The sequence below is a fragment of the Cupressus sempervirens genome, chromosome 6 (genome assembly GCF_028749045.1).
Source record: "Cupressus sempervirens isolate cs-2001-9-10 chromosome 6, ASM2874904v1, whole genome shotgun sequence".
Taxonomy (NCBI): domain Eukaryota; kingdom Viridiplantae; phylum Streptophyta; class Pinopsida; order Cupressales; family Cupressaceae; genus Cupressus; species Cupressus sempervirens.
This window is the reverse complement of record NC_143123.1, coordinates 240,146,316-240,172,421: the sequence shown is the minus strand read 5'-3', so window position 1 is coordinate 240,172,421 and position 26,106 is coordinate 240,146,316. Positions and strand designations below refer to the sequence as shown.

General features: G+C 35.9%; 1 protein-coding gene across 4 annotated transcripts in view; it reads left to right on the top strand.

Moving 5' to 3' along the window:
- The window catches only part of LOC149552143 (vacuolar protein sorting-associated protein, putative (DUF1162)), a 336,370-nt gene that overhangs the window by 274,433 nt on the left and 35,831 nt on the right, over window positions 1–26,106 (top strand). For 2 of the 4 annotated variants that reach the window (XR_016352866.1, XM_089787620.1), the window contains exons 25-31: window positions 13,951–14,076; window positions 14,249–14,416; window positions 14,678–14,803; window positions 14,937–15,026; window positions 15,120–15,226; window positions 15,382–15,530; window positions 26,012–26,088. Coding sequence is in view for 2 of the 4 variants with exons in the window: in XM_089787620.1 (XP_089643746.1) it covers window positions 13,951–14,076; window positions 14,249–14,416; window positions 14,678–14,803; window positions 14,937–15,026; window positions 15,120–15,226; window positions 15,382–15,530; window positions 26,012–26,088 (843 nt within the window). In the remaining 2 variants the exon portion in view is untranslated. Of the gene's footprint in view, window positions 1–13,950; window positions 14,077–14,248; window positions 14,417–14,677; window positions 14,804–14,906; window positions 15,027–15,119; window positions 15,227–15,381; window positions 15,531–25,271; window positions 25,510–26,011; window positions 26,089–26,106 lie in introns of those variants that run through there. The other 2 variants (XR_016352867.1, XM_089787622.1) reach the window with 2 other exon arrangements.

Below are 26,106 nucleotides of genomic sequence, written 5' to 3'. Positions count from 1 at the left end.
TTCTAAAACCGTACTAGTAGAGTCTGATTTATTTTGGAATAGTACCAATACAAATGTGCTTCAAACAAGGTTGACACCAGCTGAAAATGGGAACCAGCTACAGCCAAACAAGTTCAAATGATAAAGCCCAAGCTGCTACAATAAAACAACTCTAGTCTGTCGCAAATAAACACTCCAAAATTGCTCATGTGAGCTGCTATAAAGAAATGCCAAGCTGAACCAAAGTGTCCACCTTCCCTAAAAATCCACTACCTGCAAAGTGTGACTACAATATCAGAAATTGATTCCTTGCCTTGATCAAACTGTATGCATAAGAACCTTTGAATCTGATCTTGTTGAGGGCTACATCCCAACAAGTATGCCCTTAGCACTAGGGTTTGCGTCCTAGGTGAGGAATGCTCTTCCAGAGCAATGACGTCCAAAATAGGTTGACAAAATGATAAAAAGTAGTCACCTTTAGGTTACCATCTCCTTATATCCCCTTTCCAAGGCAAACCGAACCCTAAAAGAACCCTAAAGTGGATTTCATTTGAACTTTATAATATAACATTATTTCCCCAATAAAGGCAACCAAATAGAGAGAAATCATTACTTTATTAATGACAAATAGCTCCAAGCATCAAATAAGTCTCGGCAAGTGATAATCAAATAGTAGGGACTGCATTCTTTCCAACGAGCTATCACACATAGACAAATCGATCCAAATGTAGCCAGAAAACTCCTTATTGTTCCAAAATGGCTAAACACTTGGCCTTATTTAAATTATTAAAATACTAACTTAGGACAATATTTAAATATATTAAAATATTTCCCATGTAGCCAAAAAACAACCCAAACACCTCCAAAATATGAAACTGAGTTTGTCACGTGCTTGTGACTGATGCCATACAACTTAGGCCAACTGGCAGTCTCACCCTCAAATCTAGGGATACTCCTAAAAACTAGGGAACACACCCAAATCTCCTGAAATTGAGACCAAGGGGTGATCTCATAGAACCTCAACTCTAGAAAATGTTACAACCTCCTAAAAGGTAGGAATCTCCTCTTACAATCAAGGAACTACCTCCTAGAAAGTAGGAGATTGAGTTTGTCACTCTGACATTGAGTACTAATGAATCTCCCCTATTGTGTGCATCTTCAGAGTGTGTTAGTGAAGTGGGAGTTCTTCCTAAAAATTAGGAGATGCGTCCAATGTCTCCAAAATGTCCCTAGCGGTCTGTGGAAGCCCCCTAGACAACTCTCAATCAGTCCCCTAAATTAGGGATTCCTCCCAGATTTCAGAAACCTATTGTTGACTGCCCAAACCAGTCTGAAAAGCTCATGTCTGGGTCTATATGCCCTATATGAGGCCCCTACACACTTTATTGGACTATGGGAACTCTAGTAGTAGGCCAATCCATGAACAAATGTTTGTCATCCTAGAAATGGGACATTACAGTCACACATATATTGTTAGTCAAGCACTATTTTCTCAGTCTGATAGCCAGCTTTTGCTGAATAATTAGTCGTCAAATAGAATGAAATCTTAACACTCGTCTTACTTTCCGGATTCTACATGATGCATACTATTTTACACAATCTTTTTTAGGGCGCTTTACCCCAATATTTTGTCTTTTATTGGAGCAATAGGAGAAGTTAAGCTGAAGCCTATCACACAAGAGCTTGAGCTCATAGCATAAAAGGATTTACTATAGCTCATTTGTAGATTGAGTCGTTGAATATTTCAATTTGTAATGTCCTCTTCCCTTTTGCCAAGTATTATCTTGCTTTATAATGACCCTTGATGGATGAACCTGCATGTGAGCTAGCATATCTTTATACAAAACATGTATAAATACATGAAACGGAATACAAGTTTATCCAGATTCTTTCATATAATAAGGGTAAGAGGAAGGGAGGCCTTGCCTTGAGCCAATTCTACAAATAGGTCCAAGAGAAGTTACTCTGTAGAGCTCTCTATCTCGACTTCCCGTGACTAGATAATAAGGGTAAGAGGAAGGGGGGCCTTGTCTTGAGCCACTCTACACCAAATCCAAGAGAAGTTACTCTATGCAACTTTCTATATCAACTTGGTGGCTTATGACTACCTCTCCCATTCTTATCTCCTTACTAATGCTTGTGAAGCGGCCATGGCCAGGTTACTTGCCTCCTTAAGGTAAGGACCTCTTGGGGTCCTAGCCACCCTTGTGGTCATCCCAGTGCAACCCTTACAAGCCATTATGTTCACCACCTCATTATGCCTCATCTCTTCCTAGGCCTTATGGATACACTATTCATTCAGTATATCCATCCTATTATTATATACATGCATCATTTACATTTTCACAAATGTATATTGACCTTTGGAATATATTATTCCTGGCTTAATCTGTGCAAGGAATTTAACTATCAAACTTTAATGTGAATGTCAATAGATGGCTCTGATTATTCTGAGTATCGCAGAATTTATATTTTGTATAGAGACAATCTTTTTCTTTTCTGCTGCTTGCTTGATCTGATCTCCAAAACTTCTGTTTGCTGATGATAAGTATCAGTTCCTATTTGCTGATTCTGATAAAACCTCCTGCTCAATGATCCTGAATGAGAAGGATCAAAATGTCTTCTGATATCGTGAGTGTGGATATGATGGCTTGCATTTCCAAAAGACACCTCCATATCATCTCTCTTTGTATTAGACTAATTGCATCCTTGAGCAATTAATCAATTGACGGTTCCTCTTTAATTACTAATATGGTGTTTACCATTTCTGCCATCTTTTCACTATTCTCATAATAGATATTACTAATATGGTGTTTACCTGTTCTACCATGTGTAATCACTATTCTCATAATACTAAATAGATATCAATTCCCTATTAATTATGATATCTCATAATTTATCTGCTGCTCTCTATCATTGACTTGGCAGATTTGATAATTTGCGATATGCTTGACTATACCATTCCCTAATCTACATATATAGTCAATATCTTCCTCAGAAATAATGTTATTGGTTTTGACTCCTTGCTCATACCAGTGTCTTCATTCCATCAGTGTCATCCTTAATGTAGCCTCTTACGTTAGTGAACCCCCGCTCATTGGATTCAATCATTTGTATGTGATGTTTGATGTCTTTGATGACCATGGTATTTCTTACCAAAGTAGAAATTAATTCTTGGTAACTAAGAAATCTCTTTGACATTGTCATCATATTAGTCAGAGTTCTTCCTTTTATCAAACTTCTTAGTTTTTCCTTTACGTGAATGATCCTTGCTATACCATGATTATTGGTTGTGTACTGATTCAAATGGACTCTAATATGTTAACAATTAGCTTTGTTGGTCATGTTATTATATTACTGAATATTATAATACAACAGAAATTTCTGAGGTTTTCTATATGAGCTTTTTGTATATTTGCTGGTCAAATCTGGAATTTATTAGTCCCTGCCGGGGACTATAGTTTTCAGGTTAACATTTTGCAATAGTTCAAACTTTGATTTCTGTGAAAAATTGTCCAACATTGGTTGTATACTATGGTTGTCAAATATTTGTTTATTAAAATGAATTCACACTTACAAAATTCCTATTTTTCTATTGGTTCATGTGCTTTTTCTTGGTGCTCTTTTTAATTTCTTCCTTCAGAAATTCTTCATAAAACTCAGCTCGACGAGTGGCAATAGTGGTAGAAAGTGGTGGCAATTGGGGAGGAGTCCACTGCAAAGTTGCATGATGCATCATGCATGCTACTACACCTGTCATTTGCATGCGAATTCCCCTCCAAAGCATTGGTTTGCATTTCTGTGTTTATTAAAATGTTCCTTCTTTCATAATGTTGAATTGAAAGAGAGGTCTTCTTTCATTTTTGCATGCAACCGCTTCCCCTTAATGGAGTAGCAGAAAATAAAATTATATACTCTCAGAAAAGATGGGAATGGAAAGATTTGGTATTTGGAGAGCCATATTTTTCAGTGTCTGCCTCCATTGTGCTTCAATCACAGGTGCTTTCTCTAAAAGGAATATGATATTCAGAAAAACGAAGGAATATTGTGTTGTGATGATCAAGAATTAGTTTTTAATACACAAGTCAAAGTTTTTTGCATAAATTACATTTGATAAAAGCACGTAGATTAATTTTTACAAAAAATAAAAGCAGTTTCTCTACAATCACTCTCTGACTGGTTTTTTACTTTAACTATTTTCCCTAATTTTACACAACCTTAATTTCAGTTCAATGTGCTCGCTCTGATTAACTTGTTCATTGCAAACTTGTCCTTGCAAATCCAAGAACCTTACAAGAAAGAATTGATCTCTTTAAACAGCGTGTTTAAGTTAGCTATAGGTGCGAGCCATCACCAAGAGCAGCTTCAGCTCTTTGGTGTTTGGAACTACTTGCAAATTACAAACTACTCTATAGACCTCAGGTCAGAAATCTTTAAGACTTATATTGCTACTACTTTAGTTTACTGTGTCTCTATAGAAATCCTAAAAATGTCCGATTCAATGTAATGTCAAGATTTGTTCTAATCTGGTTAAGGTTCTGGAAGCTTTATTGATCCAAGCCAAATAGTTTAAACCTAGCCATGATTTACTTATTTTATAGCAATAAAATCTTTTGCCTGGTGCTTACAGCAAGTTAAAAGATATATTGGTATCCACTTTGATTATTGGGCTAGCATGGAGATGCATGCCATAAAATATTGGGTTTTATCTAGGCTTTGGTGTGAACCACAATTATTTTTCTTTCTCTGTGATACTTTTGGTAAGTTTTGATCCCCTTCCCTACCAATGCTATAGATTGTGTTTTTTTGTACCTAAAAAAGGCTGAAAATCCTTTGCATCTTAGACTAATAAAGTGGTTTCTCTGCAGCTACAGGTGAAGGATGAGAATGTTCTGACAGTTAGTGTAGAGTGCAAGAGGGAGGAGCACCATATAAAATTTGAATTTTTCTATTTCCATGTATATTTTTACCTGTTCAGGGTAAATATTTCTCTTTAGGGTCGTGAGCATTTTAGAATGAATGTCTCCGGCTGTACCTATTCTTATGCTTCTTATATTCTGGGTTCTTTTCAACTTAGTTTGGTATGTTCGATTAGGTTAACAATGTTCTCCTGATGAATATACCCATAATAGCTCTCTGTGTATATGATAGCTTTTTAACTAAATAATCTGATAGTATCAGATGATCTATAAATAGAGCCCTACTTTAAATTGCTAATCAACATTATCTATCCTTATGCTTCTCTGCTAGTATCTCTCTTTTTCATATCCTTATTCCTAGCCCCAAAAGAAAGAAATGCTAACAGTCCATAGCCTGAGCCTTCTGGAAATATTTTTACGAGCCCTAATTTTTTCTGATTTGTCCTTCTTAGTGGATTCTGTGATGTAATTTTAACTATTATTTAAAATAACGAACATTGTTCATCATGCATCTCAATAATCATGGCAATGAATCCTTCAATGTACCTGTCTTTAAATGGCTGGCGCCTTATCCATATTCAACAACTTCGATAAGTTGATTGACATTTACAAAGTAACGAGTATTGGGTCAAATTTTTAAGAGTATAAATTATCGATCAAATCAATATAATAAATTATTTATTTTGGCCGATTGAATTGTCAATGTGAAAGAAAAAACCAATCTAGACATTATACCACTCATAGAGATTAGAGAAGAAAAGCATATCCAACTCATCAACTAAACAGTGGCAAGAAATTTTTCTGAAGATTCCATTGCAAGATTAACAAGGAAATGGAATATGGCCTGGACCCATATACAAATCAACCAAAAAGACAATAAAAACTTGTCTTTCAAAAAAGAGATTGAAACCACCAAAATTGAAGGGGATAGCAAGGACTGGATACTGTTTTTGACTGAAACAAAGAACCAGGGGCTACTAAACTTAACAAAGTACTTAGAAGGGCTGGATGAGAATTGAATGTCCTCTCATTATTTTAAGTATAAATGCCAATCTAAAGAACTCTATATCACAACATGAGTTTTCTTTTAATTTTGCTTGGGGATTCTTTGTCCACATTAATGTGGTCATTTTCCAGTTTTTTTTGGGCTCCTTCCTATCCACCAAATTAGAGGTCAGAAGAGAACAACCAAGGGCTGCACTTGTAGTGACCCTTACCAACAGGCCACTAAACAAACCCTAAATATAATACACTGCTGAAAGTATATTGCTGAATTAAGAAATTGTTCTGCTTAAATAACTGATGTAAAATAGTGCCCATGTATTCATTCAATGATCACCAAAATGTTTTTACATATGATATGCAATTTTCAGCACTGAACCATTACAACATGGCACATTACAGACAAACCCTAACTATTTGAATCCAACTAAGAACTTGTTACAACTATAGACTAAAATGAAGAACCTGGATTGATCAAGTGCTGGAGGCTGAATGCTGAAGATGATATGATGAAAGTGCAACTCCAGTTGAAACTCCAAACCAGCAATTAAGCACAAGTGAAAGGACTGAAATATCCTTCCCACAGCTGTAATAATTCAGGTGATCTTTCACACCCTCAAAATTACATACCAATTGAGAGTTTTCATTCTCAATGGCCAATTGTGACTACTTGCAGAAACCCTAGGCTCCACAACGCATATCAGCAAATATCAATAATAAATCTCGATGATAGGCAATGAGCCCTCAATGCCTATTTATTCTTTTTTTCTCGATAGGTCGGCCTCCTTTTTAATTTTTTCTCTGCTTCTTCCAGCAATCTCTAGAAGATTGTGTTTTATTTAATGACTTTATAAAATATATCATTTTATTAAGTTAATTAAATATAAAGTTATCTTGTAATATATTTTTTTTATTGATAACTTTATAAATAATTAACTCCTCCAAAACCCAGGACATTACAACACTAATCAAATTTGAAGAAAAATTGCTATCAGCGGGGCTTTCCAGTACAACTTGTTGAAAGTATGAGGAACCTAAAGACTTATAAACATGATTTCTCCAAGTAATTTCCAGCACCATTTGGATATAATGAGGATGAGGTAATTCCTCATCAGAAATTTTGACCTTTTTGATTTGTTTACAAAAGTGCTCACTGAGGCCTAGTAGGACCTTAGCTCGAACTTGCTTCTCTCCTGCACCACCATGTAGAAAAATGAAGAGCGTAGCTTGGATGATGGGTACAATGCTCCTCCCTGCATGCATTTTTTTGTAATCAGACACATAGATTTGGCTAGATTTCTTCTTGTGCTTTCCTTTGCTGAAACTTTTGCCTTTTTTGTGTGTTGGATATTTAAAAATTGGGAATTTTGGCTGCTTGTTTCATAGTATGGTTTTATCAGTGATGGGCTTTGTTTTGTTCTCTTGTGAATGTTACCTTGGTTTGGTTTTACTGAGCAATGGATTAGTTTGATTACACCTATGGACATTTGCACACTGTTCCTTTTACTGATGGTGGATCTGATTTTAATTTTTCTCGCTGTCATTTTGCCCATAGGGTGGAGGAATCTGTGTGGGAGAACCCACAAATTCGGATGCTTTCTTAGTTGACTATGACAACATTAATAGTGCGCCTAAAATGGATTTCAAGCATATGCCCTAGTAAAAGTAAAAAAATATTATAATAGTTGCGCTGAGGTTTTTGGTTTTGTTGTTTTAGTGTGTGCTTATTTGGGGGTGTTAGGGCTTTATTTTTCAATTGTTATGTCAATATTAATGGGGCATTTAAAGAATATTGGGGCAAACTTCTAAAAGCTATATAATATTTGGTGGAGAGAGGGTACAAGTTATTTGGTGGAGAGAGGGTACAGGTTATTTGGTGGAGAGAGGGTACACGTTAATTTTGTTTTGATGAAATTTGAAATCACTTTATTATTTTTAAGATTACATCCTTCATCCTATATATTTGAATCCAAATTATGAAAAAATTGCAGAATTGAGTCTAGAAGAAAAGAACAATTCAGCCCAAATGCTATCATATCAAGAAAAGAAAAGAAAAAATATTTATTCATGTTCTTCACATTAGTATATTGCAATTATTTCAATAAGAATATTTAAATAAAAGAATCAATTTTAAATAATCAAATAAAATAAAAAGATAAAATAAGGTAAAGCCTAACATGTGAGCCTCTCGCTTGGGAGGTCTTGGATATAAATAATTATTGAAATTATGTAAAACATTAATTATTGATTTTTTCTTTATTTTTTCAATATTATAATAATTTTTAAGTAATTAATTTAAATTTAGTTTATCAAAAAGTTTTAATAAAAAATTAAATAATATTATTTTTTAAGAAAAATATTTATATATTGTAAAAGATTTTTTCTTTATTTGTAAAAATAATATATTATAATAATACAAACAATCTTTTTTTTGAAGCATATAAAACTTTCGATCTATAAATATTATCATCTCATTGTTATTACCAATAAATATAGTATGATATATTTCAATTATTTTAAATGTTAAGATCTTGCCCATTATTATTTCAATATCATTGTCAATAAATAAATATGATATGATATATTTCAATTATTATCAAATTTTACAGTTTACCATTTAACTCTACAACTATACCAACCAACCATTTACCTTATAGTTCTTTTCTCTGTTTAATTACAACCTAGAAAACTAGATCAATGAACTATCTTAATCAATTTAACCTAGAAAAATTGGAGCAATATATCAGTTGAAAATTCTCATTCAATTACCTACTAGAAGAAGTCAAATTTACTTCCTACCACCAAACATTACACCTACACAGAAGACCGTATCTTGTATTTTTCTTTGTGAAGTTACAACTTTTCAAAGCTGGATTAGATGTACTGGTGACCTAAGGCTCAATTAATTACTGAAAGATAGTCAGATTTTGTACTTCCACTCTTTTTTAATGCTTGGATCTCATAGTAGCTACATTTATATACAAGTGAAATACACTCAAAAGAGGTGCATATAAGTTGCACCATAGACGGTGACCTATGGTGCAACTTATATGCACCTCTTTTTGAGTGTATTTCACTTGTATATAAATGACTTAAGACTATTTAACACTAGTTTAGGTGCATATAAGTTGCACGGTATCCTATTCCATAAACTAGGGTGAATTTGAGTTAGGTTTTGTTGCTAATCTTCCTTTCTCTGTAAATTGAGATGAGTTAGAGTTAGTTAGGCCTCACTGGTAATGAAGGAGAATAAAATAAATCCTTTCCTCAAAGTTGTCACAAGAACAAGAATTGGAGCCTGTCAACATTCGATCACCTAACTATGAATAAAATCAATGTCTTGTCTAATTTAGGAACCTTCCAATAATTTGTCAATCCACTCAACAAGAATAGTAAGAACAAAACATTCTAAGAGGTGAGGTTAAATATATGTGTCTATAGATCAATTTACTTGAGGTTTGCAGTTTTGTCTTTGTGTGTCCTTCGTGAAGTGAACAAGCATGGTGTATTTCCACCGTCATCACTGCAAAACCAACGAGAAAACTATATACAAAATTTACTGAAAAGTCAGCCAAACTCTATGTGACAAGATTTTCAATTATGCTTTTGACAAGTACAATTGGTTAAAGATGTCCCATATTATTAGATGAATTACACAAGACATATGACATTGCTAGTCTAAGAATAACACACAATCACACAAATTAGCACTGGCACCATGAACATACCAAATAACCACCCTCAAAGCAAAAGCATCACAAACACACCAAAATAAAGGGAGTGAGAACACTCACACCACCACCAAATTATGTCCTCCCAACTCATCATCCTCCAGCATCTTACAATTCCACCTCCACCTCTTCATATTCATGCTCTCTATTGGAGGCAAGATCATCCCAACAAACTTATTCACATAGACCTTACTAAGAATATCTACTTTGCATCTCATAAATAAAGACATATACAAACAAACACAAATTAAGGTTTTCTATCGTCTAACTTTTGAATATATCCTGTGAATTTAAAATGTTACTTGTCCAATCTTCCTTTCAACTCTTCTTTTCGTGTAACTTTGAATAAATACTGTGAATTTAAAATGTTACTTGTCCCATCTTCCTTTTTAACTCTTTTTAATAAGGCAGGGACTCAAGCTCTTTCAGAGCTCTTGTTGCATAAAGCAATCTGTCTGCATTCTGAAAATAAATTAAAGGTTATTAAGAGAGAATATCTGTTAGGGATATTACACCCAAATACTAAAAATAGCAACTTCCAAAAATAGTGTGTCCAAATGCCAAATTGGCCCAATCTGAGATGCATTGAAACTTATATATAAATAGAATGTGCTAAAAAATTAAAAATAGCAACTTACTAAAAATAGTATGTATCAAACAAGTTGTTCAAAACCACTCCAAAAAGTGTCATTCTTCCCCAATAATCTATCTGAATACACAGACAACATAAAAAATACCCCTCTGATCCCACTAACAACCCAAAAAGCCAACACCAACTGCACTACAAGAGAACTGAAAAATGCGGGCATTACAAGAAACCATTATATGAGAAAACTACAAGATGCTTATATTGGAAGCTTCATACAATCTTCATAGGCACCAATCTATATGAGACACCCATTCACTCCATTGAACGCTAACTCAGCAAGACAGCAATCTCTTTAAGGCATCAACCTTTTTGAATGTTAGGTGCCAACCTCCAACAAAATGACGATTTATATGATCCTTGTATTGAATAAAATCTGCCTTCGTGTATGCTCAATAACTTATTAAATCTGCTCCAAATATCTTCACATTTTTGTTGAAATGTACTTTGTAAAACCTGCTTGCATCCCCCTTTCCAACATTTCCATATATGTTGCTCATTAATCTGCAATAACTTATTGTGAAAGTCTTCTTTTAATCTTCTCTAGATCTGCTCTTAGAATGGGAAATATATTCAATAATTTCTTGTTCAAATGACCCTTAAAATCTTCTATTTATACCTCGCCAAGACATACCTTTACCCAAGAGATGTACTCCTCTAATTTCATCGGCCCAAATTGCTGTTTACTGTACAGGTGAAGAAAATGAACGCATACAGGCAATAGAACATGAACAGCAGAACTTATATTATTATTCGCAATAGTAGATCCATCATCCTTTACAATGATCCCAGACAGGATATAAATACTACTGCCGAACCTTCCCGAAGGAGTCCGTCAGCCACAATTATTCTATCCGCTACAAACTATTTACTGACGACGTCGGCTACAGAATACAGAAACACCGCCGGGCCGTCGGCTATAGAATACAAAATACCACCGGAACCATCCAGTCGGCTAACAATTGCAAGCATTAACTATTTATTAGTTTTGTTTTGCTTGCCCAAAGTGGGCAGTTACTTCAAGGGGGTCATCTTTCTTTGGGACCCAACAAAAAACTAATTTGAAAACATTTAATTTCCCCTTAATGAGGAGTGCTTCCTTTGAGAGAGTCATCCAAACTATAATACTATTATTGCATATTTTCTTTAATATTTTTCTACTTAGGCGCAGGACATGAATCAGAAAATGTAAGCATTTATTAAGTCATCCTTTGATAAAAATCTTAATATAAGTGCCATAAATTTGTTACACATTAACCTCTTTCATTATGCCGCTGACTGGCACATTGACATTAAAGATAATAATCCAAAAGTCCCAAAGTCTTGCTCCAAATTTGAAATCACTTTGACTGTTCCACATCCATGTCTTCCTTTAAATTCCATGCTGGACATGGCTTGCTACAAGGGAAGGAATTGACTGCAATCTGCTTGGATTGCTCTCTAGTAATACACATAGTATAGCCATTGTAGTGAGGGGTGCAGTAACATCTTTGGTTCAAGTGCAACCTGCAACATGAGGTTTGTACGTTATGCAATAAAAGTGTGCTCATATCCTAGATATTTGGACTTCATTTTGTGGGATGTTAAACCAACTAAACATAGCAGGCTTGGGTTTTGAGGAAGTTTTTAAAAGTAGTTGATTTTCTTGGGTAATGGACAATAGATGTGGTAAATCAAGTTTATTAAATGTAGGAATGGAACTGTGATAAAGTCAACAACTCAATAGCAGATAGTAACAAAGCCCTTTGGACCACCAATTTAGCACATAGAAAGCTTCAAATAGACGATGACTCAGAGTAGGACTGTGGAGGCACTTGTAAAGAAAGTCAGCAACAAACTGTTGCATAACAGGTCTCTGTCATTTTAATGTGTGACAATGAGAAAGGAGCTCATGAACCCCCTTTTAATACTTTGATTCAACAATCTGGAGCTATGCCTAATGTTCTAGTGAGCTGGAAAGTTTTGAAACTGTATGCTGACACTTCGACCATTTCGCCATTTTTTTGAATTTTTTGAAACTCAAAAACCTTGTCAGCATTTTGGCAGGTTTGAATACTCAAGAACTAGTTGACACTTCTTTGAGACTTTTTGGGCAAAGCTTTTCACAAAAAAGTCAAATTTATTTGCTTTTCAGCAAGTTTGAAAGCCTGTGAACTGACCAAGAATGAGAACATGAACGTGTTCCATGGGGTCATTGAACCAATTGAAATCATTTTATGGCATTTTTTACGGTTCACAAACTTTGAAAATCTTGGACAACAAACGTTTTCAGTGATTTTGTAAGTTTTAAAATTTGAAACTGAGTGACTGAGAAAGAAAAAAACCACTCATTGGGAAAACAATAAAGCTTAGAACTAACAAAATACCCAATAGAGAAGCTTGTTGGGTTTTGAAAGACTTCATGAATTCGGGAGATTGCTGACAAAAAGAACTTGTGATTTCAGAGAGTTAGTGAACTAAAGGGAAATGCTGATTATGTTTGGATTTGGGAAGACTTGGAAACTTTTGCACTGGATTTCCTTTCCACCAAGACAAAGGCAAAATTTTGGAATGTCCGGACTGAGACCAGGGCAAAATTTTGGAAACTGAAGTTGTAGACTTATCAACCCCACTATTTTTCCAAAATGTTTTCTAATTTTTGGTATTGCTTCCACAGAAGAAATGCAATGTCAATTTAGCATGCTCAATTATTTGATAGTAGACAGAAACTTTCTTGACAAGACCAAGGTCTTTATAATCTTATGTATGAGCATTACTTTCAAAATTCTTCTAATACCGGGTATGTGCATTAGATCTCTTAGGGTGTTTGATGTTAAATGGGGACAAAAGAATATTGCTGCTAGTACGTTGATACAATTGATCAAATAGATAATGGCAAATGGGGAGAATCGTGGCTAGATGAATGATTTTGCAGCTATCTACTTATTGCTTCTTGCTGCAAATATCCCACCCAGTGCATGTGGGAGATTTGAGATCTTAGGATCAAATTATGTTCCTATATCCACTTTGATCAAGCTCTGGAGGTGAATCAGACCTGACCTTTGAATTATCTTTTAAATGCAATTTATCTCTTCTCCAACGAAAGGATTATGTCCATTTTAATCAACAAGATATGAAAATAATTTCCCAACGCTTATGGTGCTTGATTTCGTGGAAGGAAATTAGTGCACATTGAAATTTTCAAAAGCAAGTGGAGTAGAATGTAAACTACAGCCATGAGTAGTAAAGAGATATACATGAAGGAAGCTAAGTCAACATTGAAGAAATCTTAAATAATACCTCATGTTTTGAAAGAAAAAATATAGTTAGTGAAGAAGAGCCATATAAATGGTAGGGCAGTTAATGAGGCTCGCTTAAATAACTTTGAATTCATTCCAAGTAAGTTGCTGCATGTATAATTCTACTTCACTCCCTGATTATCTCTGTAATGTACGGTTGAACAGTCAGCTTCTTAATAATTGCTTTTTGATGTTGGTTTTATCACATAGCGTGTGAAACACTTCTTAGCTCTACCTTTCTTGTGTAAATCTGCCATTAGAGGCTTCATTCAAATTTTGAAGTAGGCACTGGAAAAATTGTTTCAAATTTTAACAAGTTCACGCATAAGTTGCAGGTATAAAATAAGCTGGTTTAGTTGGCTGGGCATCTAAGTTCAATAATTCTCTGCATACAGGTTCTCAATAATTCAGATCATAACAAGCACAGCTACTATATGCCTATAATAGTTGCAAGAACTGGAAACTTGATGCTTGAATTCATCATGGCAAGCAAACATACATTATGCCAGTTTAAAGTTAAGGTATGTCTTCCAGCACACATTTAAGAGTCTAGTAAGATCTGTACAAGTTGACATGTATAAAATTGTAGCATATGAGAGATATTGGTAAAGCACTTGAGAGTTCTCAAATAAATTACTTTGATCAATTTACTTTCAACTGCTAGATATGTTTATATGAACTTCTTGCATGCAGACATTAGAAGTGGATGAGAGGTGGCAAGGGGCTCCCTTTGCAGCAATGCTACGTATGCATGAGCAAGACAGCTCTGACAGGGATGAAGCAGCACTACATATGTCTGCTATTATCTATAATGGTGCTTCAAATCCATACCAAGTGAAGTACTTGTCCATTCTACTGATGGTATGTATGAAAGTGCTCCACGGAACTAACTTAAGTAGGTTGTAAAATCCATACCAAATGAATTATTCATCCATTCTTCTAATTTTATACACAAAAATACCCTATGGAACTATCTTATGTAAGAATGTATTTGCGTGCTTATGCATATAGAAAGTGAAAACAAACATATCTGCCTGTCTGTGCAGTCTGACAAATCCTATTTGGTAGACTGTTAATTCAAATTTCATCCTGACTTGAACTTTTAATGCTGATTTTGGACAGGCCATTGATTTGAATATTGATGAAGATACATTAATGAAGCTGGTCCCTTTCTACAGAAATTCTTTAGCCAAGACAACTTCTAGTCGAGAGATTTATTTTGAAAGCTTTGAAATTCATCCAGTTAAGGTATGTTATGTATGTTCCAACTTCCAGATAAAGGCAACATGGCTATATGAATTTAAATAACTGCAAACAATTTGTAACGAGCACTTCAATCGGTGTTATCCAGGGTAATGAAAGAGCTTTTACTTAATTGCAGATTATAGGAAGCTTTCTTCCAGGACAGCCAAATGCAAATTATACATCAGCCCAGGAAACTTTACGGTCCTTGTTGCATTCTGTGATAAAGGTAGTAAAACTATGATAATAAGGAAGCAATTACAGACTGTTTCTTCTTGTAACTTATAATTTAATTCATTGTCAGTCTATTTTTTAAATTCAGGTTCCAGCGATAAAAAGAGCTTCTGTTGAGCTGAATGGCATTCTTCTTTCAAATGCATTGGTTACTTTTCGTCAATTGGGAATCAAATGTGCTCAGCATTATTCATGGTAGGTATAACTTTCAAATTGGTTTCATTAATAGTTATATTGACTCACAATCAGGAAACAACATTATTTTCACCTCCAGAATCTTTTATATATTTGTGTAGGTGTGTAGGTGATCTGACATTCTCTATTTTTAAAATATCTTTACTGTTCTACAGGTATATTATGCGAGCGATATATATTGCTAAAGGAAGCAAACTGTTACCTCCTGCTCTTGCATCTATTTTTGATGACTCGGCATCTTCATCTTTTCATTTCTTTTTTGACCCATCAAAGGGCTCTGTTGATCTTCAAGGTTTCACTATAGGTATAATTGCATTTATTATCTTATGGTTGTTTAAAATTTTAAATATAATAATGTCAGCCTAGCTGAAAAGTGATAAATTTGTCAATTGACGAATGTAAAATGGTGAAGGATGAATTAATATCCATAATCATGGAATTAAAACAACCAGTCTGTCTTCCTCTTAAAACATTGCACCATGGCTGGTACCACTTTAACGACAATTTTTTTGAATTAAAATGTGTATAAGTCTATGCACCCTAGGGACATGTCTCTAAATCTTTTGTCCCCTTTGCTATGGGGACGTTTTTATGTGTGGGGATTGGCAGACACTGCCCCCCCATTGATGCCCAATTCTCAAAAACATTTCAGAGATGTTTGAGTGATGTCTCTACAATTTTTTTTATTTTGCCATTACGGTAGTGCACACCTTTTCCTTCTGAAGACTTGTGAAATGATAACGTGCATTATTGATTGCCTTCATTGTTTCCCACCAATATGGTAAACGTGCTAAGTTGAAAAGAAGACCAATGGCATAAATGCAGCATGCGATTTTTTTATCTGCAATGTCTTTTGTTTCACTTTGAAATGCCTTAACCAATGGGCCACTTTTGCAAGGAGAGCGATCTTCTTCTTAGATAGAGGGTGCCTGGGTGTTTCTAAGAAAGGATGTTGGGAGGCAATTGTTAAATTAACAGGTGTTTTCATTGATGCTTTCCTTGCTAAAGGATAAGATTTTTCTCACTCATAGCATTAGTGTCTTGTTCTTGTTCTATGTGTTATTGTTAGTTGACAAACTAGAGCAAGATGTGATGACTGGAATTTGACAATAAGTAAAACTTGGCTAACATTGATAATGTGACAAGAATGGTATGATTATTGACTACAAACTTGATTGAGGGAACAACTCCATTTGGATATAGACAGTACTTTGGTTGTTCCCCAAGAAAAATTAGGCCAAATGTAGCCTTAAATTGTTTGAGCTAGGAATAACCAAGCTTGGTTACACACATGTACACTCTCTTGATTTCAATTTATCAAAATTCAAATATCATGTTAAAGCCCCACATTTAACAAAACCCCAAAACTTTCATGAAGTTATGAACCCAAAACTGTTTTTTCTCCAAAGCAAGTGATTTCGAGCCTTGACTACAGAAAAATCCTTAAACTCCTGATAAACCTCTGATTTTCCCTCTTTCCAGCTCTGGTATAATGCTTCAAGGAATTAGATGCTCTCTTAGCAATACTGTCAGAATTTGCCTACACCATCTAGATTTAAACATTGTATAGAGGAGTGTCAAACATATTAGGCATATTGAAGCTCTATCGCCTTGAAGACTCAAAATTGTTTCTTAATGCTGACTTTGAGCTCCCTTCCTCATTATGCCTTGGATAAGTGGTACCAAGCTAGGATGTCCAGTTTGTCTAAATGTGCCCCAGGCCAACCACACTTCAGACTGATCCATGGTGTTGGTCTGGTTCACCTATTGATCCAAACAGGGTCTGGTCCCTGTAGGTTTGGTTTGAACGAAACCACAGGCAGTCAGGCTCAGGCAAACCAAATGGAAAATACGTGGACCTCGATCGAACTAGACACAAATTTAAGTCTTCGGAGGGTCAAAGTCAATTGCCAACACATTCCTTCACACATTTAATGAAGTTTATCCTTCAATTTATAGATCTTTGTCCTCGTAACATGTTTTCATGCTCAGTCATTTTTTCAGCTCAGGGGTTGGAGGATTTATACAAATATGACATTTAACTATAAGTTACATTTATTTACTTATTCTTTAAGTTATATTCATATAAGCATTGTCAAGATGTTTGAGATAGGTTTCAGCTTCATAGGAGTTAAAATGCAGATTCTAGATTTTGGGGGTTTTCAAAAATTCCAAACAGCCTAATTTCAAGATTCGGCATGCCTTCAATAGTTAAATCTCCCACAGCCTCTCTTAGATTTTTGAGGTCAAATTGAAACTGGAACAAGGATTTTCTAATGATTTTGACTCATTTCCTCACAAATCACTCGGTTTCAAATCTATATTCTTGACAAACTTAGCTCAACACTTGCTCACACCCCAGACATGCATTGCCTTCCAATAGGCCAAAATTGCTCAACCTCACTCTGGGACTCAGAGACTTGAAAATTGCTGCCACCTAAGACTACCTCAAACATGTTTCCAAGAGAAAACTCTTTCAAAGGGAAGTGAAGAAGATGAAGAAGAATATCAATAATTTTCTAATCCTTTAGTTGAACTTCAAAAAATGATAAAAATTAATTGTAATATTTTGAATCTTTGATGTTGAACTTGAAGTACATGGTGCTATAATGGTATGATCATGATTCATGATGCTATGATTACTGTTGATGTGAGTTTTGTACCACTACATAACATATAGCAATTAAATACTTGATATAGAATATCAAACACTCAATCCCTCTCTTGAAAAGTAAATACCCTTGAGGACATAAGAGAAACTCCAATGTTCCTTACACCTGTGGATACTAACTCAGTTATATTAATGTGATTTGCTGGTTAATCGCGTAGGTGGCTCATAGGAGTTAAAATACAGATTCTAGATTTTGGGGGTTTTCAAAAATTCCAAACAGCCTAATTTCAAGATTCGGCATGCCTTCAATAGTTAAATCTCCCACAGCCTCTCTTAGTTTTTTGAGGTCAAATTGAAACTGGAACAAGGATTTTCTAATGATTTTGACTCATTTCCTCACAAATCACTCGGTTTCAAATCTATTTTCCTGACAAACTTAGCTCAACACTTGCTCACACCCCAGACATGCATTGCCTTCCAATAGGCCAAAATTGCTCAACCTCACTCTGGGACTCAGAGACTTGAAAATTGCTGCCACCTAAGACTACCTCAAACATGTTTCCAAGAGAAAACTCTTTCAAAGGGAAGTGAAGAAGATGAAGAAGAATATCAATAATTTTCTAATCCTTTAGTTGAACTTCAAAAAATGATACAAATTAATTTTAATATTTTGAATCTTTGATGTTGAACTTGAAGTACATGGTGCTATAATGGTATGATCATGATTCATGATGCTATGATTACTGTTGATGTGAGTTTTGTACCACTACATAACATATAGCAATTAAATACTTGATATAGAATATCAAACACTCAATCCCTCTCTTGAAAAGTAAATACCCTTGAGGACATAAGAGAAACTCCAATGTTCCTTACACCTATGGATACTAACTCAGTTATATTAATGTGATTTGCTGGTTAATCACGTAGGTGGCTCATAGGAGTTAAAATGCAGATTCTAGATTTTGGGGGTTTTCAAAAATTCCAAACAGCCTAGTTTCAAGATTCGGCATGCCTTCAATAGTTAAATCTCCCACAGCCTCTCAAATTTTTGAGGTCAAATTGAAACTAGAACAAGGATTTTCTAATGATTTTGACTCATTTCCTCACAAATCACTCGGTTTCAAATCTATATTCCTGAAAAATTTAGCTCAACACTTGCTCACACCCCAGACATGCATTACTTTCCAGTAGGCCAAAACTCACTCTGGGACTCAAAGACTTGAAAATTGCTACCACCTAAGACTACCTCAAACATGTTTCCAAGAGAAAACTCGTTTAAAGGGAAGTGAAGAAGATGAAGAAGAATATCAATAATTTTCTAATCCTTTAGTTGATCTTCAAAAAAGGATGTTACAAATAAATTTTAATATTTTGAATCTTTGATGTTGAACTTGAAGTACATGGTGCTATAATGGTATGATCATGATTCATGATGCTACTATTACTATTGATGTCAGTTTTGTACCAGTACATAACATATAGCAATTGAATACTTGATACGGAATATCAAACACTCAATCCCTCTCTTGAAAAGTAAATACCCTTGAGGACATAAGAGAAGCTCCAATGTTCCTTGCACCTGTGGATACTAACTCAGTTAAATTAATGTAATTTGTTGGTTAATCATGTAGGCGGCCTTATGTTGTTTATTCAAGGATTGTCAAACTCTCATTGTGATGATAATGATGTTTGGGTTTGTAATGTATATGAGCACCAAACAATGTTGATGGTGATGATGGAGGGTATGTTTGCCAATAGTGTTTCTAATTTCAAAAGGTGTTCCCAGAATGAATTCCAATTCAGCCCCCTAGTGAACTTCAATTCTGCCCTCCTCCTAGCACCAAATAATGTTGATAATATCAAACACTCAATCCCTCTCTTGAAAAATAAATACTCATGAGGACATGAGAAAAACTCCAATGTTCCTTACACCTGTGGATACTAACTTAGTTATATTAATGTGATTTGCTGGTTAATCATGTAGGTGGGCTTATGTTGTTCTTTCAAGGATTGTTGAACTCTCATTGTGATGGTGATGATGTCCAGTTTTGCAATGTATATGAGGGCCATATAATGTTAATGGTGATGGTGATGGAAGGTGTGTTTGCCAATGATGCTTCTCCTTTCTAACTTTCTAAGAATGAACTCCAATTACTCAACTACTTGCTACTTTACCCTACTCCTATGAATGGGAAGACTAGCAAATGGACGGGGATCGAATCTGATGAAAGCTTACCAACGGCTCTACCTCCATAGATGCAATGATTCAAGGGAAAAAGGACTAGATTACCACACAAGGCTTCCTAACCAGCTGCTAGGATGCTAGTGGCATAGATTATTTACCGTATAGGGTAAATGGTTTATTAATGCATTTAGACAATAGACAAGAACATGTAACACAGAAGTATTCCTTTATTATTCGCATGTATATAGAAGATACTACAATATTTGATCTAATTGATGACAAATGTTTTCTTTTTGTTCAAGTACATATATCTATCCGAAGGGGTGACTCAACTATCACACAACCTTTCAATTCTAATCTACCTGTTGGCTATACAATGTTTACCGACAACATCATTCCCCCCAAAAAGCAAGTAGTCTCTAGACGACACAAAAAAACAAAAAATAACTAAGAAGATTCAGAAAGATGCGTCCCTAAGTGCATAGATCGGCTTCATTGTACCTGATACAGTTGCTCTATACGGACCTCTAAATCAGCTCGGATCTGAGAGTTCTCTTCCACTACCTCCTTCAACATCATTTTGATCTCTTGGCATTTAGCTTCTTTCTGGTCATGGGCTGTCTTTGCTGACTCTTATGGTGCTACTACAAATTGTTGGTCTACCTCCTGTTTCCCTCATGTAACTTCCTTGAGTTGTGCTAACAATTCTGTTCGCTCTGTTTCCCATGCAATCTGCTAGGTGGTAAGTTAGTTGGCCATCTCCTCTCGAGCCTTTTCTGCGGCCTCCTAAGCTTCTTGCCCAGCCTCTGACCGTTATCTCTCTATGAGCACCAACTCTACCAGGAGCTTGCTTTTCTTTGTGATGTCAGTGAGGCGGGAATGGATATCCTTATCCTTTTCCTCTACTACTGGTATAGGACCCTCCATTCGTACCCTCCTTTATGCTTTCTTCGATGTCGTTGTACCCTGATCTCCTACCTCTAGCAATGAAGGAACCTTGACAACTTCGCTATTCGACCATATCGCCTCTAACTGTAGGTCCTCTCTCATGGGAGGCTGGATAGAAGTGCCTCTAGCAACAAGGGGAAGTAGTCGTCGTCTTAGATACTCACTCGCACGACTCGATGAGCTGATCTGTACGATTGTTGGCACTTGGTGTTCTACTTCTGGCATGCTCAAATCAGCCTCCTCACCTACTGCATCATCCAATAATGCTTCAGTTATCGTGACTATTGCATCCGTCCCAATCACCTCTAGTCGGACTTGCTCTTGTGCCCTTTTCTGACTATCTCCTACCTCCGTAGCTGTCAACTCTACTACTAGATGTAGCTGAGGCATACTCAGTGTTGCTGACTGGGGTAGTCTATGCTCCTATGGTACAAAAGTTAGTTCTTCCCTCCCCTCTTCTGGTTAAACCGCTTGCTGTGGTTGTCTCCACGTGTGTATCCGTCGGTGATGCTATCCCTCGGCTACCTAAGGGTTGGGCTGCCATTGGCTATGGTCTGGGGTTTAGGGTGATTGGGGTCATCACCACTAGTTTTCTAAACTGCTCGAACCCCAGAATGTGAACATCTACCATAGTGTGTACATGCGGTGCTATAAGAGATGGCATAGCTGCCACTGGTGCAGTTGTTAGATGACGTGGAAAGTGAAGTGGCTTTGCTCATCCTCTTCCTCCTCATCTTGCTCCACCTCCTCCATTTCCTTAGAGTTGTCCTCTTCAGAAGATGTTTCCTATCGGCCACTATCCGTGTTTTTGGGTTCATCTATCTCTTGCCGCATCCTCTTTTGACCAATGGCTTTCTGCCCTACAGGTGTGTCTAAATGTCTCCACCACATTATTGGAGGCTTGTCGGGTTCTGTCAGGCTCGGTTGGATATCAAGCCTTTTGTTCGGTATCACCCTCGTAGACACCTCCAAGAAGAATCTGATGGCATAGTGCGACATATAAAATGTTTTATGCTGTAATGTCATGAACTCATCCATGCACGCGGCCAATAGAGAAGCCCAATCATAAACCCTCCCGTTCATGAGTTCGTTCATCATACTGACCTGCGGGAAAGAGATGTCTGACGCCCTACTTGACCCTGTAAGTCGACTCTCTATTAAGTCCTTGAGGCACCTCCAGTGGCCTTTCGTGATGTCTAATTTTTGCAACCCTCTTCTCCTCGATGTGTCAGTAAGGGTATCTTTCTTATGCTGCGCCAGTTCCCCGCACACTAATTCCACCAATTGCAATTTTCTCTCTTTACCCATCTTTTTTGGCTGCCTTTCAATTTTCTTTCCTCCTTGTGCCGACCTTGGTATGCAAAATACCCTGGTGAAGTCAGTTGGCCAGAATGATATTACTAAGTCCTGTCCCAAGTATGGAAAAGAACTCTTGCAGGAATGCCTGTCATATGCCTCAATCATGGTACGTAGGACGCCTTTGAAATTTTGATTACAAAAGACTGGCATCTGGATTGCCCACTCTACCTGTGCCTTCCATATGCTTGCTTTGACAAGGTGGCCATCAGGACTTTCATTCCACCACTTTCTGCACTCCAGCCCATTCAACCCTTTGAATGCTATGTTTTGTGGTGTTAGATGTACATTTGGCTGGTTTTGCACTTTGGCCCTTTGTTTCCCATTGTTGCTCCCGCTGTCTTGCGGAAGGGTTGTCTGATGCAACTGTTGGATAGGCTAGCAATCTCTCCAGTACTTGTCTTCGGCCTCCAACTTTACAATCCTCTCATTTGCCTTCCTCAACTTTTCTCTAATTGAAACCATGCCTTCCTAGATCTCTTCACATTCCATGTCATCCATGATTCTTCCCAAGTTATGCTCTACTATCCCATATTCCTGGGCTACAATCTCATGCATTGCGTTGCTAACCTTTGGTATAGCAATCTGAACCTTTCGATGACTCTCATCATTGCTCCTGATTACGTTTGCCACCGTTTTTGCAGTTTGTTTCTGTTTCTCACTATCTTCCTTTTCCACTAAGCCTTGAATATCTTCAACTATTCGGACAGTCACCACCTCGCCTCTTGGCATAAGCATTTTCCTTAACCATGGTGGTGCAGTGAATCTCCCCAAAGTTGGATTCGGTTCGACTAGAAAAGCATCACCAACTTCCCCAAACACCTGGCTTATTTTCTCAATATCAATTGGCCTATCCTCTTCTTCACTAGTGACTGCCACATCATCTCCATGTTGGTTCTCCGAGAGAGGAGAGTACTCGATACTGTTGTTGTAACCACTTGATTCTGAATCAGAACTCATCTTTACCGTGACCCTTTGTCCACTTGTATTATCCCCTTGGCCTCTAGCCTCAATTATGCTCTCCCTTGATAGTGTTGCATTCCGTCTCTTTGCTAGAGGTTCCTAATGTTTGTTGCTTTTCTCAACCTCCAAACTTCTCTTCTTGCTCTTAAGGGAGTTACTAGATCTTGAAAATTCGGATTAGATCTTGAAAATTTCAAGCATCCTTGCAAATAATGATGCCTTAGCCAAAATTAGAATTTCGACTTCCTTGAAATTGCCCCAACTTGCCAAAAATCAGACCATAAATCATATAGCCTCTTCACCAAATAAAATTGCCAAATTCTGGAAGGAGAAAATCGCTGCCATGGAGGAGAAATCAGACTAAAATTGTTGCCAAATCAGTAAAAATTAGGCCTCAAAAAAATTGACCAAGCTGGAAAAACATCGGATCTACTCCAAAAATCGTCCTAGGGCAGAAATCACCCAAGCAAGGAGGAGAAAAATGCTGCTAAAAAATGGAAAAATTGCCCAAGTTGGAAATTTGCCTCCCTTTGAAGAAAATCACACATCCAAGGAGGAGGAGGAAAAAGGAATGAGAAAATAAGAGGGGAAGCCCCTCTTATAGCACACTTTTTGCCTCTCCAAGTGGGCCGACCTGCCTAGAGGGAAAACAAATTAAGTTAATTAATGCATAGATTTAAATGCAACATTAAAACTACTTAGCTCATAGTGAAATTGGCCCATTTAATTGCCAGTTTTGATCAGAAATTGCAAAATAGAAGCAAGGAAAGCCTAGGAGATGTCAAAGTTTCCATTTAATAATGTTTTGGCAATTAAAATATCATTAAAATCAAATCTAGCAAGCCAAAACCGATTTTCAATTCCAAATTACCAATTTCCTTTAACATTTCTAAAATCTTCTAGGGAAAATTTTAATTAAATTAATGCAATTTTGCGATTCAATTCAATTTTAACCTTGCAATACCATTTCAATTTTTATTTTTTTTAACAAAATAAATCCTTTTCCTAGTAGTCGAAATTCAAACTTCAATTTCAATTTCACTATCAAAAAATTCCTTTTCATCGAAAAAAAATTCAAGATTTTCCAAAATAACTAAATCTAACAAATACATTTTGAAAATGTTCAAGCTTATACAATTATATCAAATTTTCAAAAAAATCTTTCTAAGTGCAAAATTTGCAAATCTATCTTGCTAGATATCGTTTTAATCATGGAAAAAAATGTTGTCATTTGAATTCTGTTTGGCCTAAGGATAAAATTACATGTTTTGGAAAATCAAGTTGGCACTAGGTGAAAAAAATCAAATCCCCTCTTTGCCCGAAGGTGTCCAAGGTATAAAAATGCCAAATCGAAAACCTCTGGACCACTCCAAATTTGCTAAGGCAACCGAAAAAAGGGGGTCCCCAAAAAATTTTGGGGCGATGGTGTGAAAACTTTACAACAGTTACAAGTTATGGTGTTTCTATTGTTTAAATGTTTTTCTGATATGTGACATTCTAATCTTAACTCATGGTTCTAGGCTTCATAAATATGTATGTGTGTGAACACACACACATAATTTTTACATGTTTTTGTTCTAATGAACCCAAACCCCTTTTCAAAATTTGTCATACCAGCTAACCAGTCCTTAGTACCCGAACTTGGAACCAAATCCGAACTTGGACAACAATTAAATTCAGATGAAATTCAAGAGAAAAAAATAAAATTGAAAAAAATCATTATTAAATTTTCTCTATATGAATTTGATTTCTTTAAGCAAATAAATTAGATGTCTACCAAATTCTCAAAATAAATAATATTGCTTTTGTTTTTTTTAATTTTATATTTATTAAATTTTATATATTGATAATTAACAAACAAAATAAAATATTCTTAAATTATTCAATTTTTCATTAAATAAATGTGATTAAAAAATATAAGTAAAACAATAAAATTATAATAATATTATTAAATATGTAGTATTTTTTGTTATGTGCAGAGTTTTTTTTGGGGGTAGCACATGAAATCACTTTTTTGGCATGCCTAAACAGCAATACAGAAAATGAAATTGCAGCATCCTATCCCATTGAAGCCGCCCAAAAAGCCTAAATTTCTGGCCACGATCTCCATAAAACATCAATGGCAAGGCAACATTTCTGCTCACAGCCCCCTAAGAACTCAGCGGTGGTCCTCATAACTTTCAATGGCGACTATCAACTGCTCACCTACTAGCGAAATTCCTTGTAAGCATTTATTTTAATAAAAAATATTTCCTATATTCCTACAAATTTTAAGGCGAATTTTGCTGAATTTCAACCATCTTTAATTGGTTTGCCAAATCTTGAACTGGAAGTCAGAAATTCGGCAAACCCTGTGACTAAGCTTAGAACTTAGTTTTCAGACAAAATTGCATAGAGAAGGATTTAGATCTCTATGTTTCTGGTCACATTTTATGGCCCATGATGAGAATGAATGTGTGTTAGATGCTACATTTACATTTTAGGTTTTTCCTCTCTTATATTGTGTTGCTTCAATGTTGATTAGAGTTGCAAGCGGAACATCCTTTGAAAATGTAGATCTATTCATTTATAGTAACAACATATCTGCAAGCATTCCTCTAAGGATATTTTTATTATCAGTAGGTTTTGATTAAGCACAATGGCATCTTCTTGATTTCATGTCATGTAATTCATCTTAGTGAGAGTCAACACTATTATTAATGTATTAGTTTGATTACAGGCATGTTCAATCTGCTTAGGAAAGGCATCAAGAAGAAAGGGTTTGGCGCACCTCACTCTGTAGACTTGGGGCATACAGTAAATATCTATCCCAGC